The sequence below is a fragment of the Eublepharis macularius genome, chromosome 4 (assembly GCF_028583425.1).
Source record: "Eublepharis macularius isolate TG4126 chromosome 4, MPM_Emac_v1.0, whole genome shotgun sequence".
Lineage (NCBI taxonomy): Eukaryota > Metazoa > Chordata > Lepidosauria > Squamata > Eublepharidae > Eublepharis > Eublepharis macularius.
Genome location: NC_072793.1, coordinates 56,541,650 through 56,558,628, shown reverse-complemented (window position 1 = coordinate 56,558,628; position 16,979 = coordinate 56,541,650). Strand labels below are relative to the sequence as shown.

The window sequence follows — 16,979 nt, the reverse complement described above, 5'->3', positions numbered from 1 at the left end:
GTGTGGTTAATTTGCCCATTGGGATTAATGGGTCAAAGCTGTTTAGCAGTAATTTAGTCATGTCTTCTGTTTAATTTAATTTAATTTATTGTATTTATATTCCGCCCTCCCCGCTTTCACAGGCTCAGGGCGGATAACAGAATACAAATATACACATCATTAAAAACACCTTAAAAAACACAATCATCTCATCTACATCTCATCTTCTGTTGTCATTAAAATTTCATTGTAATATTTCTACCTGGTTTTTTGAAAAGGCATTTGAAATAAAAACAAGGACTACTTAATTTCATGTGATAGCCCAGTAGAAATAGACATAGATACACACAAACGAACACACAGACTTGCAAAATGCTTTTAAACCGCCACCTCTCAGTTTCAAAAGCAGGTTGCCATATAGTACTCAATGGCTGCTGTTTGAAAAGAACAAGATTAAAAACTCCATGGATTTATAGAACCACCTCCATGCTTTTTTGGCTATAGGCCATAGTTACAGAGGTATCACATTAGCATTTTACTGTTTGCCTACTACTGGAAGTACCTTTGTTACCGCAGGCTTCACACATCATTGTTAGTAACTGAGTGATGCTCTGTGATATTTCTGTGATGTTACCTTTGTAATATCAGAAGTAGAGATGGGCATGAACCAGGAAAATTTCGAACCATGCAGTTTGTGGTTTGTCACATTTCACGAACCATGAACTTTCATGAACTTGCCTCTGTTCACGAACTGGTTTGTTTGGTTCATGAAAATGCCTACAACACCTTGTAGATTTCAAACAGATAGAGGGTTCGTGAAAATGTCACTTTCAGGTCAGTGGAAGGTCTGCAGAGAGCCCATCCTCCCCGGTTGCCTAGGAAACTAACTGATTGGTGCCAGGCTATCTACAGTGACAAACCAAAGTACGAATCAAACAAACCGGGCTAAAATTCGTCACAGTTTGTGAGATATGAGCTCCCATGAAATACTAGTTCGCGAACCACAAACTGACCCAGTTTGTGACCAACTTTGGATCATATTTTGGTTCATGCCCACCTCCAATCAAAAGTCATGACAGGAACCCCCAGCCAGTAACTGGTCCCTGAAAATAGCTGTATACTCCCAAACAGGCACTTTTGTCCTCTCGGAAATAGTTGATTTTAAAGACAGCATCCTCACTCAGTGCAAAGGAATATATGATGTGCACTGTTCATTTCAGAATAATGGTGAACAGTTGGATGAGGACCAGCAGTTGTTTAATGCTTTAAATAGATCAGAAATAAAACAGTTAACTATATAGCGTTTCAAACATCTATTCTCACATTTTTCAGAACTCAAGCACTTCATTTCTTTAGAGGGCCAATGTGATGTACTGGTTCAAGTGTCAGATTAAGATGTTGGAGATGCAGCTTTGAATCCCTGCTCTGCCGCAGAAGCTTGCTGGGTGACCTTGGGCCAGTCCCACACCCTTAGCCTAGCCACCTAGCTTAGTTGTGAGGATAAAATGAGGGAGAGAAGAACAATGTCAGCTGCTTTGGGTTCCTAATGGGGAGAAAGGCAGGGTCAAAATGAAGCAAATAAAAGTAAATAAATAGTATACTCACTCATAATGGTCAGATGCATTTGATTTTGTTGTTCATGTTCCATAATTCTATGTAATCATTATAATTTCTAGTTTAAATATTGCTTTGAATGACCTAAAACAGCTAGGTATAATACAGAGTTCTGAAAAATAAGGCAAACCATGGGTGCAGGGTTACAAAAGACAAGATACATTCATGGAGATTGGAAAGAAAAGGAAAAAAGACATGCTGGCAAAAAAAGATCCTTCTATCTTGACATAATTACGTTACTGTACTTAGAAATATGACTCCCGTGTAGCATACTAACAAAACAATATTAAGTGAAAAAATGTATGTAAATAATTACAAAATGTTAATGTTCTAAGAAACATCTTCAAAACATTTGAGGAACCTGAAAATACTGATTAGTCTGGTTTCCTTGCATGTTCCAGCAAAACATATCAGCCTTCATAATCCTTTTAATCAGGGTATTTAAACCTTAATCCGGCAAAGCCATATGCTGCAGATGACTTGGTGATTTATGCATATGCACTCCTGCCTGAACTAAAAACCCACACTGCCAAACATTATACCATTATCTTCTGACAAATGGCTTCAGATTGGACATCTCCAGATAAGAAAAACAGATTGTTCCTGCTACATACATTGATTCTACCTCAAAGCTTAGAAGTCATATTTTGCCTCTCCAGAGCAATGAGAGGGCAGCTGCCAGTACAGGAACTGGGACAGCTGTTTATATACCACCTCCACAGAATTGTCAGTTCACACAAATGGCAGTACTTGAAGTCTAAGAGCCTGGCACCACTGCATGTTTCTGAAATGGTGGGGCTGGGTAACTAAGTCATGAACTGATTCTGCTATCCAATGGGCTACAGCTACAGAGAACTGAAAGCATATCCACAATATGTTAAAGTCATGAAAATTTCTGAATTTTTTTTTTTAATGAAGACTTGTGTAAGATAGGGTCTCCTCTTGCCTGACATGCCCTGTTTACAAAGAGCATCTCATTGACAGGCAGCAGAAGTTGCTTTACCTTTCCCATCAGTGCTGCAACCATATTCTGCATAAGGCCTCTCTTCTCTCTGGCCAGCTGTACAATTAGTACAGTTCTGGTCCTTCTCTGCTTAGTAGGTCAGGAAAATAGCTCAACCTATTCTGGATCCTAATTCTATCTGCCCCCTGCATCCACCTAATTCCACCAGAGGTAAATCCACCTTTGTTCTCAATATTTGGAGCTGAGATTATCTTTATTTAATCCTGGATGAGAGAACTGACCTAGTATGTATTGCTGAGACTTGGGTGTGTGTGTGTGTTAATGTCTCCTAACTTTGTATCCCGGGGCACACCATCATAGGTCTTGTAGGCAGGAAGGTGATGTTGCTGTAATCTATATGGATTCTATCCCCCTAGCACTGTGCCCCATTCAGAACATTTCCAGTTTTAAGGCTCTGTTGGGAACAGGACTGCAATTTTCTTGGTGTACTGTCTACTACTCTGCCTAACAGTCTCCCTGCCTGAGCTGTCAGAAGTGATCTAAGGGGTGATGTTGAGGACCCCTAGACTGGTTGCCCTGGAGAACAATGCTGACTTGTAAGCTTTGATACAGGCTGTAGTGTGTTTACTTCTAAAGAGGCCTACCCTGTACCCAGAGGAGTTCAATAACTATTGACCAGTCTCAAATGTTTCATTCTTGAGCAAGGCAATTGAACAGGAAGTAGCTGGACAACTTCAAGTTTTCCTAGATGAATTGAATTTTTTAGATCCTTTCCAGTCTGGTTTTAGGCCTGGTTATGGGATCAAATCAACTTTGGTTGCCTTGGCAGATGACCTGCATTAGGAGATGGCCAGAAAGAAATGCACAGGGAGATGGTATGTTGCTTCTCCTAGATCTCTCAGTGGCATTTGATACCATGGATGATATCCTTCTGGACTACATTTCTGGGCTGAAATTGGAAAGTGCCATTTTATGGTGGTTCCAGTTCTTCCTGGAAGGAAGGTTTGAGAAGGTGCTACTGGGGTACCGCTGCTCAGCCCTTTGGCCTGTAGGCTCCCACGAGACTCCATGTTGTCTCCTATGCTCTTTAACATCCATAGCAAACCCCTGGGTGAGGATATCTGGAGATTTGGGCTGGATTATGCAGGTTATGCTCACCTCTATCTCACACTTCTGGCTGATCCCAGGAAGGCTGTAGAAACTCTGAACTGCTGCCTGGAGGCAGTTTTTGAGTAGATGTGGAATAATAAACTGAAGCTTAATCCTGACTGCTGACCTAGGATTTAAGGTGTTACCCATTCTGGATGTGGTTGGACTCCCCTTGAAGGAACAGGTTCATAGTTTGGGGATGCTTTGGGACCCAAGCCTGCTGGACAAGCAAGTGGCACCTGTGGCCAGGAATGCCTTTTACCCCTTCAACTAGTTACCCAGCTTTGGCTTTTCCTGGGCAGAAAAGATATGGCCACTAGTGAGTGCCCTAATTACATCTAGATTAGATTACTGTAATGTGCTCTACATAAGGCTGCCATTGAATAGTGTTCAGGACTTCAAATGGGGCAGAATGCTGCAACCAGGATGTTAGAATCATAGAGTTGGAAGGGGCCATACAGACCATCTAGTCCAACCCCCCTGCCCAGTGCAGGATCAGCCTAAAGCATCTCTGACAAGTATTCATCCAGCCTCTTCTTGAAAACAGCCAGTGAGGGGGAGCTCACCACCTCCCTAGGCAGCTGATTTCACTTTTGAACTATGACCGTGAAAAAGTTTTTCCTAATATCCAGCCGGTACCTTTGTGCATGTAATTTAAGCCCATTGCTTCGGGTCCTACCCTCTGCTGCCAACTGGAACAGCTCCTTGCCCTCCTCCAAATGACAGCCTTTCAAATATTTAAAGAGAGCAATCATGTCCCCCCTCAACCTCCTCTTCTCCAAACTAAACATTCCCAAGGCCCTCAGCTTTACCTCATAGGGCTCAGTCTCCAGACCCCTGATCATTCTCGTCGCTCTCCTCTGCACCCTCTTGATTTTGGCCACATTTTTTTTGAAGTGAGGCCTCCAGAACTGCACACAATACTCCAGGTGTGGCCTGACCAAGGCAGTATAGAGAGGGGCTATGACCTCCTGCGATTTCGACGCTATGGCCCCTTTGATACAACCCAAGATTGAATTAGCCTTTTTTGCCACCGCATCACACTGACTGCTCATATTCAGTTTACAGTCCACTCTTACCCCAAGATCCCTTTCACATATACTACTGCCCAGAAGTGTATCCCCCATCCAGTATTTGTGCTTCCCATTTTTGTGGCCCAGATGTAATACTGTGCACTTGTCTTTGTTGAATTGCATCCTATTCACAGCTGCCCACTTCTCCAGAGTATTCAGGTCTTGTTGAATTTTAATTCTATCTTCTTGGGTGTTTGCTACTCCTCCCAATTTGGTATCATCAGAAAATTTAATGAGCAGCCCTTCCACTCCTTCATCCAGATCATTGATAAAAATATTGAAAAGTACCGGGCCCCAAACTGAGCCCTGCGGCACCCCACTGGACACCCCCCTCCAATCTGATGAAATGCCTCCCTCCAATCCCTCCAATCTGATGTTGACTGAATGGGCTATAGGCACCATATTGCTCCAATCTTGGCCTATCTACACTGGCTCCCAATCAAGTTTGGGGCAAAATTTAAGGTGCTGGTATTATCTTTTAAAGCCCTATATGGTTTGGGTCCAGCAATCTTAAAGGACCACCTACTCCCTTATGAACCTACCCAATCACTGTGGTCATCTTTGGAAGTCCTTGTGAGATTAGGGGGGTGGTAACCCAGGATTCGACCTTGATCATGGCAACAAAATTCTGGAATTTTCTCCTCAGGAAGACTCATCTGTCCCCTTCAGTAATCATCTTCCGCCAGCGGGTGAAGACTATTTTATTACATTTGATATTCAGTGATCCTTCCTTCTTGCCCAGTGTATTATATGTTATTTTTGAATGTGCATTCAAGATGAGATGTTAATTTTTCAATTATCTATTTTCTGTTGACTTTAATGGTTTCTAAGATGTGGCTTTATTATGTACATTTTTTTATTTGTAAGCCACCTTGGTGGCCTTTATGAGGACAGAAAGGCAGAGTATAAATTTTGTAAAATAAATAAAAATAATTTAAAAATTACACACTTCTCAGATTGCGGTGTCAAAAGTCAACAACAATGGTCCAAATTAGATATTTCTTGTGTAGAATTTAACAGCCCAAAGGGCTATATTTGATTATATCCTAATTTCATGTGTCTGCATAGCCCTGCTTGTATCTTTTTCTTATGGCAGCTAATGGTAGTGAATTGGGGTTACTATAATTAAAAGATTCCAGAATCCTGTAACTAAATTTATTCCTCTTAATTTCCTTTTCTTTTGTTTTATGTGCTAGTGTGGAAACAGTAAATGATGGGCAGTTTCACAGTGTGGAGTTGGTAATGCTGAACCAGACTTTGAACTTGGTTGTAGATAAAGGTGCTCCCAAGAGCCTTGGAAAATTGCAGAAACAGCCCATGGTTGGTCATGACACATCTCTGTACATTGGAGGTAAGTTGAGCTGCCCACAGAATGATAGTTCAGCTTTGTATCACTTTTGCAGGTGTAGTGTAGTGTAGTGGTTAAGAGTAATAGAACTCTAATCACCAGGACTCTAATCTGGAGAACCGGGTTTGATTCTCCACTCCTCTGCTTGAAGCCAGCTTGGGTGACCTTAGGTCATCCAGCTTGTCAGAGCTCTCTCAGCCCCACCCACCTCACAGAGTGATTGTCATGAGGATAATAATAACACACTTTGTAAACCACTCTGAGTGGGTGTTAAGTTGTTCTGAAGGGTGGTATATAAATCTGTCATCATCATCATCTATTCCATCCCCTCAAAATTTCTTTGAGGTACTAACATTTGTGAACATTAAAAAGGTAAGCACTTAGATGTGCATTGGTTATTTACCATTCTTAAGAGCATGTCATCATTATGAATTTCTTCTGTTGATCATAGTGTATATTCCTACCATCATCTACATCTCAGCTACCCTTAAATCTAATGCCCAATTGATTCTTCCTTGGTGCTCACATGCAGCGTTCCTGCTATCATGCGCACGAGCACACGAATTTTAACACACACACACCCCAGCACACAAGCTGAGAAGCCTAGCTCACAGAGGGGTGCCCAGGGTCTCACCCTCCCTGTTTCCCACCCCAAGAGCCTGCCTGGTGAGACCCTGGCCCTGGCCTCACCTTGGTGCGGCCCTGGCCTGTTGTGCCTGGTGCAGCCCCGGCCCCAGCCCCGGCTTCCCTGTTTTCTGCCAAAAGGGCCTAGTGTGGCCCCAGCCAAGGTGTGGAGGAAGGGGGAGCCATGGGGCAGGGGCCTCATGGCCCATCCGCCTCAGGCCCGCAGCTCCAACAGCTGGAGGTGGTGGTGTGGGGCGGGGGCCTTGCAGCCCATCCACCTCAGGCCCACAGCTGCAGCCACTGGAGGCAGTGGCAGTGTGGGGCGGGGGCCTTGTGGCCTGTTCACCTCAGGCCCACAGCTCCAAGAACCAGTGGCAGCGTGGGGCTGGTGGCCTTGGTGAGTGGGCGCCCACACGGCCTCTCTCCTTCCCCTCACGAGGAGCCAGAGGAGGCAGCAGCAGTGGGCAGGCAGCATGGACACTATGGTTGCCAGTTCCAGGTAGGGAAATTCCTGATTATTAGCTAGCATACACTTATTTCTGTTTTGTATAGTTGCATGACAGTGACTATGTCTATAGGGTGAATTAAAATGAGCACAACTCTTTAAAAATAATGTAGGTGTTTCCTACATCTCATCTTCTTATTAGTAAATATGCTGTTTTAGCAATATCTGCTTGAACCTGGCATAGTTCGGTATGGCTTTTGGATTATGTATACAAATCTGAGGCTGAATGGAGTTAAAGAGGCTACATTCCTAATACTTTTCTGGAGTGAACCCTCTTGAATAAAATGGCTTACTTCAAAGCAGAAGTGCTTAGGCTTGCTCCCAGAGATACTCTGAGAAAAGATCTTACTCTGTTGATTTAAATGGGTCTACAAATTTTCAAAACTGTCAATATTTGCTTTATTATGCAAACAAAATGTTTGAATCAAAAGTTGTAGTTTTTTCCTGTTTAGACAACATAAAATTAGAAGGATAGGATAAAACTGAAAATTACAGTGTTACCCAGAACAGAATTACAAAATCCATTAATTTCAGTGGATTTAGAAAAGTGTCATTTTTCTGTGGTCACTTAAAATGAAAATTATTTGGCATACACATTTCCATATAAAGCTTGCATTTTTGTGTTGACATCTTTGTTTGTAACACTATCTTTTGAATAAAATCAATCTGTTCATTTCACTGCAATGGATAGGCTAGGTACAGTAATACTGTTTATCCATATCCATGTTCCTGCGCATTTGCTAGGGATGTTTCTCAGTGAACAAAAAGGCTGTACCAATTGTGTACTCGGATAACATAATAAAGATGCAGTTTAAATATAGGTTCTCTTTCATGAACTGAAACACTGGGATAGTAGTCCTAAAATACTGTGGGTGTGTAAACATATACAAACACACATAATACATTAGACTTGTACATTTCTTTTGTTATTAAATACAAAATGGATTCTGGTTTTGGAAAAGGCGTGCTCACAACTTGCAAGTTGCTGCTCACAAATTGGATTTTTGGCTCGCAACACTGCACCGCTTAGAGGGAACATTGCACATGCCATATTGAAATCACAAGGCTATCCTAACTGTGGATGAATGATGTTCACTTGCCTGCCACTATCCAAAATGGTTTTGGTAGAACTGTACATGGGATAGCAGCAACACACTGCACTAATTGCAAGCGGAACAACCAGATAATAAAACAGGTAGAAAAAACATGTTTGTCTCGATACCAAATAAATTTTTGCAGTGTGATTAATATAGTTGGTGAAACACAAAAGAAGGTTTAAGGGCTAACCAATTCATGCAGGATTTCAGTCTTGTACACATTTTTGTATTGTTTAAGGCCCAGAACAATTTAGACTAAATGTCAGGCTCACGGGCACCCCCTGGCGGCGGTGGCGGTGGCGGTGACAGGTCTGCGGAGGGCGCCCGTGATGGGTCCGTCCTGGGCGGCCCGGGCAGGCCGCAAGGTCAGCCTGGACTGAGCGGCGGTCCCGGGCTGAAGAGGGCTCCTTCTTGCAGGCCTCAGAATGGGTGGGCCCGTGGCTGGGCTGACTTGGCCCTTTGGCATTGGAGCTCCACCCAGCCAGCTGCCTCTTCAAGCTCAGGGGAAGACTGACATTTCTCCTCCCCGACCTTGGTCTGGAGCCCTCCTTAAGTACTCCCTCCCCTTAGGGCCAGTTCCACCCCTTCTCCCACGTCCCCGCCCCAAAGGCCATGCCTACCATCTGGGCCAGGTGTGGCCACACCTGCTGGCCCCATTTGCCCCCAGGGGGTTGGCTGATCTGCCCAGGTTCCCTCCCTTTCCTCCCGCATCCGCCCTCCCCCTGCCTGACGGGCAGGGGAATCCGCCTCTCCCAGGCGAGGCTGGGCGGGGTGGCCTCTGGCCGAGGGGAGGGCCGGGCTGCCCTGCCCCTGCCTCTCCCGCGGGCCCTCTGGCTGGCGCCACCCCTCCTGTGCTGGGGCACCCGCGCCGGCATCCCAATGTGGCCACGTGTTTCCAGCGGTGGCTTCGGGGCTCCTCCATGGCCTGCGTCCCCCGCCATGGCGCTGCCTCGCTGCCAGGCCCAGAGCCTGGGCCACCGGTGTGGCCGCCATTCCTCCACGCCGCCGCTCGTCTCGGCCGCAGTGGCGATCTCTGGCTGCCCCGGCGTGGCGGCGGGGCCACAGGGCTCCGCAGCTGCTCCCCCGCTCTCCTTGCCATCGGGCTCCTGGGTGGAGTGAGTGTTGGCAGCTCCGGGCCCCGGGCTGGGAGGGGAGGAGCCAGGCCAGTCCGAGGGTCGCCGGTGCGGCACCTCGGACACTAAACAATACTGCCTTCCCAAGGAGAATCCTCTATGGCTGAGGTGGGTTTTTAATCCACCTTTCATGTTATTCTTTATGCAATTCACTTTTATCTCATTTTGTGTTTGTTTTTATATTGTACACTTGACATCTTGGGGTGTTTGAAAATTCAGTCTAGTTGGTTGCTTTGCAGTATGCTGTATATGTCATGATTTATATAGGATCTGCTATGTAATGAAATATGAAGCTTAATATAATAACTAGCTATGTTCAGCAAATGATGGCATGGGGGAGAGCAGAGTAACCCCAATTATAATGTGAACTATCACCACTTGCTTGCCTAATTTTTCTTTCATTATAACATTATGTTACCTTGAGTTCCTAGAATGCCATGAAGGTTCTGCATTGGTTCTGAAGTGCTTCTGTTGTATCTTTGCAGGTATTCCTACATCCACAGGACTGTCTTCATTGCGGCAGGGTACAGAGAGGACACCCAGTGGTTTCCATGGATGTATACATGATGTCCGCATTAATAATGAACTGCAAGATTTCAAGGATTTACCACATCAGTCAGTAGGGGTCCTTCCTGGCTGCAAATCCTGTAACATCTGTAAACATGGCATCTGCCGCTCTATTGAGAAAACAAGTGTTGTGTGTGAGTGCCACCCAGGCTGGACAGGCTCACTTTGTGACTACGAAGTTAAAGATCCCTGCCTCAATAACAAGTAAGTTTCACTCAGTTTGAGTGGGGAACAAGGCAGAGGAGAGTAAGGGTTTTTAAGTGAATGAGCATACTGATAAAATTAGTGATATTCTATGAATGCCACCCAGGACATATTCTTATTGAGATGAGCCAAATGTTAGGTTATTCCTCACATATATACTCTGTTTTTTTTAAAAATCTGATTCACAGTAAACATCATTGAGCAGAGAGGTTATATAGTGACCCGACCATGAAATTATAGTATTTTTCAGAAATTGGAGAAACAATTGGACACTAATGAATTTAAAAGAAAAAAAACTGTCTTTGGTAATGCTGACATGTCTGTTAATTCTACATATAATCTTAGATACACCAGTTAGCTATCTCTCTTTTCTTCCAAGGTGCCTTCATGGTAAATGCATAGCCACCAATTCTGCGTATATGTGTAAGTGCATAGAAGGTTTCATGGGCATGTACTGCGACAGAAAGAATGATTCCTTCAACCCCTGCAGACTTCTGAAATGTAGCCATGGGCAATGTAAGATCTCAGCACATGGGGAGCCCTATTGTGAATGTGATCCAAACTACAGTGGCGAGCGTTGTGATAGAGGTTGGTATAGGTGCAAGGTATATGATGTGTGTTTTGCTGTGACCTCTTGGTTCATATACAAAGGAAAGCTTACCTGATAAGATTTCTCTTCCACAAAAAATTTCCATTGCACTGTTCTATCATGTAATCTACCTTGAGTGTCAGAAAGAAAAGTAGGATTTTAATAAAGTAAATAAGTAAAATTTGCTATTATATGTCACTTTGTAAGATTAAGCACATTAAAAGTTACGGTACGTGTCCAATACCACCAGGGACACACTTTAGCTAACAGGAAATGGGCTTCTGGTATGCCCAGGTTCTACACACCCCAGAGCCTCAGAAGTGTTTGATAGTACCATCCTCAGCAATCAATGGACTTCCAAGGGTGTAACTCTGGTTACAATGGCACTATGATTTTCTGTGTTCATCAACTCCAGTCAGCTTACATGCGTACTGCATTATACATACTGTCATCTCAGACTTTGCCGCCAGCATATATTAGCTTGCATGATTTATTTTGGCTTAAAATCACCATCGCTCATTAAGTATCCTCTAACCCTACAATGGCAAAATGTATAGCTCAAACACATAATTGAAGGTAGTAAAAAATATTTGCAAACAGAAGATTCTGTTGAGTCTTCTTCTAATTTTGAATTGGATTATAATCTTTTTAATATGTTTTTGTGTTCAATGCTTTTACAGCAAACCTTATTAACATTAAAGAATCATAGTATCTTGCTAGGAGATGTATTCTAAGATAATTGTTCAAAGCTGAGTTGATCAGCAAACTCTCTTTCTCAGTGTATTTCAGCTCAATAGACATTTTAATGAAGAAGATAATTCACTGTAACCAGTAAATAAACAGGAAGATTCTTCAGCAGCTTTATACTTATAGAGAGCAGCATGGATCTCCTTGCAGTCCTTCCGTCACAAGTAACTACTTGGATCAGTCCTAGGAGTGCCAGTACACACATATGGTTCAGTGTGGCTAATTCCTTTAAACTACACAAGTTTAAACTATACAAACCTTCCCAAATTACGAGCTGACCTGAGTTGAATGGAGAAATTGGCATGCAGTACACCATACTCATAGTGCATAAGGCTTAATTCATGTTCTTAATGTTTAGAACTGTGACAAATGAATGATCAATTTTCTAATAATCTTGTCTTTTTCCTAACAGAGAATCTGTGCCAAGGAGAGATTGTTCGTGAATTGATTCGGAGGCAACAAAGTTCCATCTCTTGTGTCTCTACGGTCAAGGTACAGCGCATGGAATGTCATGGCAGCTGTGGGAATGATCAGTGCTGTGTTCCCCTCCGGAGCAAAAGGCGGAAATATATCTTCCAGTGTGTGGATGGTTCCTCTTTCACAGAAGAACTGGAGAGGCATGTGGAATGTGGCTGTGGAAAGTGTTTATAAACATCTGGTCAGCCCCTTTCCCTATTGTATCGACTCAGATGTGCTATCAAAAGTGGGACCTATTTACTTTTAAGTGAAGAAGAGAATATTAAGTATATTGTAAAATAAGCAAAAATAGAAGTTATTTTTATTATGAAAAGTGACTATTTTCATCTATTATTATATAAAGTATCTGACTGTTTTGGATATATGTATCATACAGTGAGTTATTTTTACTATGGATTTTTTTTTACAGTTGTAAAAAAAAATTGGAAAAATTATTCCAAATCTAAACACAGGGATTAAAAACAGAGTATAGTTGATAAGCTTTGCACGATGACCAGATGTGAAGGTATTTCAAAGGTTTTGCCACAGAAATAGTAGAATATGTCTTTAAAATTCTGAATAGATGCACATAAGAGATCTCAGCTCTCAGACATCTTTCGTGTCTCAGTGTGCTCAGTTAAGATCTCTTTCAGATGATGATCATGATGAAATAATGACTAGTTGTGTTTGTCAGTGTTGAGGATAAGCTTGAAATCGTAGCCAAAAAGCACATCATGACACTGCAGTAGCTTGAGCCTCATGCACAGATTTCATTATGCACATGTTAATGCAACAGCAGTAATACCTCTTGCTTTGTACGCATCACTGACTCTCACACTGCTGTGTCACTCATCAGTTGTATTGGCATTCTGGCACCAATACTCTTTCAAAAAACGAACATGACAATTAAGTTTTTTTTTAACATTAACAGATGGAAAGTAAGTGCTGTGTAAATACCTAACAAATAACTTAGGGAACAATCCGGATATCTAGCATATCCTTTCCTCCTCCACCCATGCATGTTGCTTCATGTGTAACATTTCTTCCTGATTCTCTTCTCTAGCTACCTTATTTCATATGCAGAGTAATAACACACAGGGCTGCATACAGAAGATAGACTGAATCGTCCCTGTAGTAATCAGACAATGTTGTATAATGGTTAGAGTACTGGATTATAACTATATATCCAATTCAATTGTCTGGTCTCCATGAAACTCCGTGAGTAGCCTTGGGCCAGTTATTCACTCACAAATCCACCGAAATTACTGGGTTGTGAGGATAAAATGGAGGAAGGGAGAATAGAGTTACCAACTCCTGCTTGGGATATATCTGGGGAATTGGGGGTCGGGTCTGGGTAGGTGTGGTTTAGGGGTGGAGCCTGGGTGGGTGTGGTTTGGGAAGGGGAGCAGAGTATAATTCCATAGAGTCTATCTCCAAAGCAGCCATTCTCTCCAGGAGAATTGATCTCTGTGGTCTGGAGATTAGTTATAATTTTGAGAGATCTCCAGCTCCATGCTGGCATTTGGCAACTGTAAGGGAGGACCAATTATCATTCTGTACTCATGGGAAGAAAAATTGGCTAACAATGAAATAAATTAATAATGGCCTGTAGTGGCAACCTTCTCGCTTGTAATTCCTTATTAATTTATGCTTTAGTTTGCAAAGCAGCTGTGCCAAGGATGTACTGAAACACTGCCTTACTAGTTTATGACAATCAATTTTAAAATTGCCACAGCCCCCTTTAAATAAATCTATTGCTCTTCTCCCCAGGCCCAGGCATGTGATGAACTGAAAACTGAAAGTAATGCACCCGGGAATTCTTCATATGATAACTGTAGTCCACATGCTAAGCTACACAATGTGTTAAACCGCCACATGCAACAGCCAGAACGTGGAGGTTGTTTATTGCAGTTCCCACATGGGGCAGGGCCTACTGGGTAGACCTTTCTTTAACTGAGAACTTGGAGAGTGTGGAATTTAACTGTGTTATTCATAGGAATTTTGTATTGGTTGACCACCAAAAATGCCTTTCATGTTCTATACAACCACAAAATCTCTCTGGCTTGTTTTCTGAAGTCCCTTTTTTCTTTCCATTCTTACATGCAGTGAAAGCAGCAGCCTATAACTCCAAAGAGTCAATAGTTAGAGAAGGTAGGATTTTCAACAGTGCTTAAGAGAGAATAAATTCTCTCTATTCCAATCTGATCCTGAGGGGCTGACAAAATCCTATGAGTTTAGAACAGGTCCTTCCCAGAATAATGCATACATACACTTGAAAAGTATGCTTTTTTAAAGGAAGCATGGAGGATGAATCTCACTCAAGAATGACACAGTCTGTCTGGGGTAAAAAACAGATTTGAACATGTCACAGGCATTTTGCCCCTTTTTCAGATTTCAGGAGCCTGAAAATGCTTAAGAGTCTTTATTCTAATTACAGCTTTCTGAAAGCCACAATAGTTTGTTCAGATTCCTTATGGATAATTTCAGGCAGGAGGGAAGTGACTGATACAATAGTTGCCTTTCAGCACAAATAGTAGTACATGGAGCCTGCAATCAGTGTAACATAAAACAATCACTGCTTACTTTGCCAAAAAACTGATTGAAATAATTGTTCAGGAGCCGGTGCAGGAGGAAAAAATCTGCTGTGGACAGTTTGTGTTATTTTGAGCATTATATGTGATGCTGGAAGCAGCTGGAATTTATAATGTAGAAATGTACCACAATCTGCAGAGACCAAAAGTTTGCAAAAGTGAATGTGATACCACTCTTGTGTAAATAAGACTCCAGCACAAATGTTCTTCCCCTAATGATTTATTCCCTTTTGGTTACCCAAGAAGCTGTTGCCTCTGTTGGAGACAATGGAAACCCATCCAGAATAGCCAGATAATAAAACTGAAATGCTACTAAAATATTAATTATTTGGTTTTGCAAGTTAGCTGTTCTGCGGGCTCTATGTTGCCAAGAAGAAAACAAGAAAATTGTATTAAAATAATCAAGAAAGGAGGTACAGCCTCACTTTGGTCATTGGGTCTTTTAATACAACAACTTATTAGACAGCACAAAAAAGCCACTAGCATTATGGGAAATAATTCCAACTGACAGGTTGAAAGATAACTAGCCACAGTAGAGAAAGCCTGATGCTGTTTTATCACTATGTACTTGGACTATGCTGTGATCTAAAAGAAAAGCCACTTTATTTGCTTTCTGCCGCTAGACAGTGTATGTTTTTCTGTGTATCAGCTGATGTGATATTGAATCTGGTTCTTCTATTTTGTTTTTTAAAGTGCCAAAAGGTCTATGAAGTTAGTTTTAAAGTGTTAATTAGATCTCTCTAATCTTCTTAAATGACAGTACATTTCAGCTACTGTAAATTGAATGCAGTAGTTTACTTTTAAAAGTTAATATAAAGAAAGATTGCTAACCCTATAAAAACTGTACATTGGCAATGTGGACTGATATGAATTCTGTGTATTTTACTAGATTGTCCTATTGTGATGTAATAAATTTAAGTAAATTGTTGGGTTATATATGATAATACCTTTCCTTTGTTGCTATGAAAGTTATTTTTCTCTTTGTTGAGCATATTTCTACCTGTACGTTCACCTCCTCTTGTTCCAACTGATTGAGCACAGTCCAAACATTCTTGCCACAGATACTGACTTTTTAGGATAAGACCATGGAGTGAATGCATAGCATGTAGAGGTTTTTAACTAGACATGGGCACGAACTCGAAAAAAACAAACCGCGAGGTTCGTGATTCCTTCAGTTTCACAAACCACGAACTTGACCCGGTTCACAAACCGGTTCGTGGTTTGTCAGAGCCCAGGATGGCCCCCTTCACACTCAGAGAGCCCAAACTCACAGGGAGTTTTCAGCAGGCTCTGCTCCAGCCACTCTCCAAGTTTGGTCAAGATTGCAATATGGATCTCCGAGCTATAGACCCCCAAAGCCAGTGCCCCAAGGAAAGTCCCATTCAAGACAATTGGAGCCATGAATGCCAATTGACTTATGGTTTCATTTGAAGTGATGGACCCCCAGACATGGGTAATGTCGGTGGCCACCCCCTCATCACAAGCTCAAGGAAGTGGTTGGCTGCCTCCCTTCTCAGGGGTGGGTGGTTTGGCCACCAGACAGAAGTACCCCCCCCTTTTGTTGGCAGCCTCCTTTTTTGGGAGCCAGAGGTGAACCACAGTCACAGTGCCACCCCCCATGTGGACCCATGGGTTTTGTTTCTTGGGGCGGTGAGTGGTCTGCAGCCACAGTGCCGCCCCCCATGTGCCCACCCGCACTTCTGGACCCATGGGTTTTGTCGGTGGCCACCCCTCCTCACAGGTTCAGGGAAGCGGTCAGCCACCTCCCTTCTCAGGGGCAGGTAGCAGGTTTGGCCCACCTTCTCAGGGGCAGGGGGGTTTGGCCACCAGCTGTTGGCACCCCCCTCTGTGCCCACCCACATGTCTGGCCCCATGGTTTTTGTCGGTGGCTGCCCCCTCCTCGCGGGCTCAGGGAGGTGGTTGGCCACCTCCTTGGGGCGGGGGGGGTTGGCTGCCAGCTGGGGGCACCCCCCTGTGCCCGCCCACAGCCCCAATGGGTGGCCACCTTGTCCTGCAGACGGATGATGTTGGTTGCTGCCGCCTCCTTGCAGGCTCAGGGAGGTGGTTGGCCGCCTCTCTTCTCAGGGGGCAAGGGTGGACCGCTGTCACATTGCCACCCCATCTGCCTGCCCACACATCTGGACCCATGGGTTTGTCAGAGGACACCCCCTCCTCACGGGCCCGGGGAGGGCAATCCTCCATGGGGTTCTTGTGAGGAAATGGAGAGAATGATGTAAGATGCTTTTAGACCCCACTGCAATTGTGCCATCGCAAAACTATACCTGTCCCCGTGCCAGGGAAGAACAGGGTGCCTCCCCTGCCCCAGAACAGCAGAGTAA

At 43.4% G+C, this 16,979-nt stretch overlaps 1 protein-coding gene across 1 annotated transcript in view; it reads left to right on the top strand.

Annotated features, from left to right (window-relative positions):
• The window catches only part of SLIT3 (slit guidance ligand 3), a 633,135-nt gene extending 617,549 nt beyond the window's left edge, over nucleotides 1-15,586 (top strand). Inside the window, exons 33-36 of the mRNA XM_054977013.1 lie at nucleotides 5,976-6,130; nucleotides 9,972-10,257; nucleotides 10,637-10,845; nucleotides 12,006-15,586. Of these exons, the coding sequence (XP_054832988.1) occupies nucleotides 5,976-6,130; nucleotides 9,972-10,257; nucleotides 10,637-10,845; nucleotides 12,006-12,244 (889 nt within the window). The 3' untranslated portion in view covers nucleotides 12,245-15,586. The remainder of the gene's footprint in view (nucleotides 1-5,975; nucleotides 6,131-9,971; nucleotides 10,258-10,636; nucleotides 10,846-12,005) is intronic.
• Nucleotides 15,587-16,979: the final 1,393 nt, after the last annotated feature.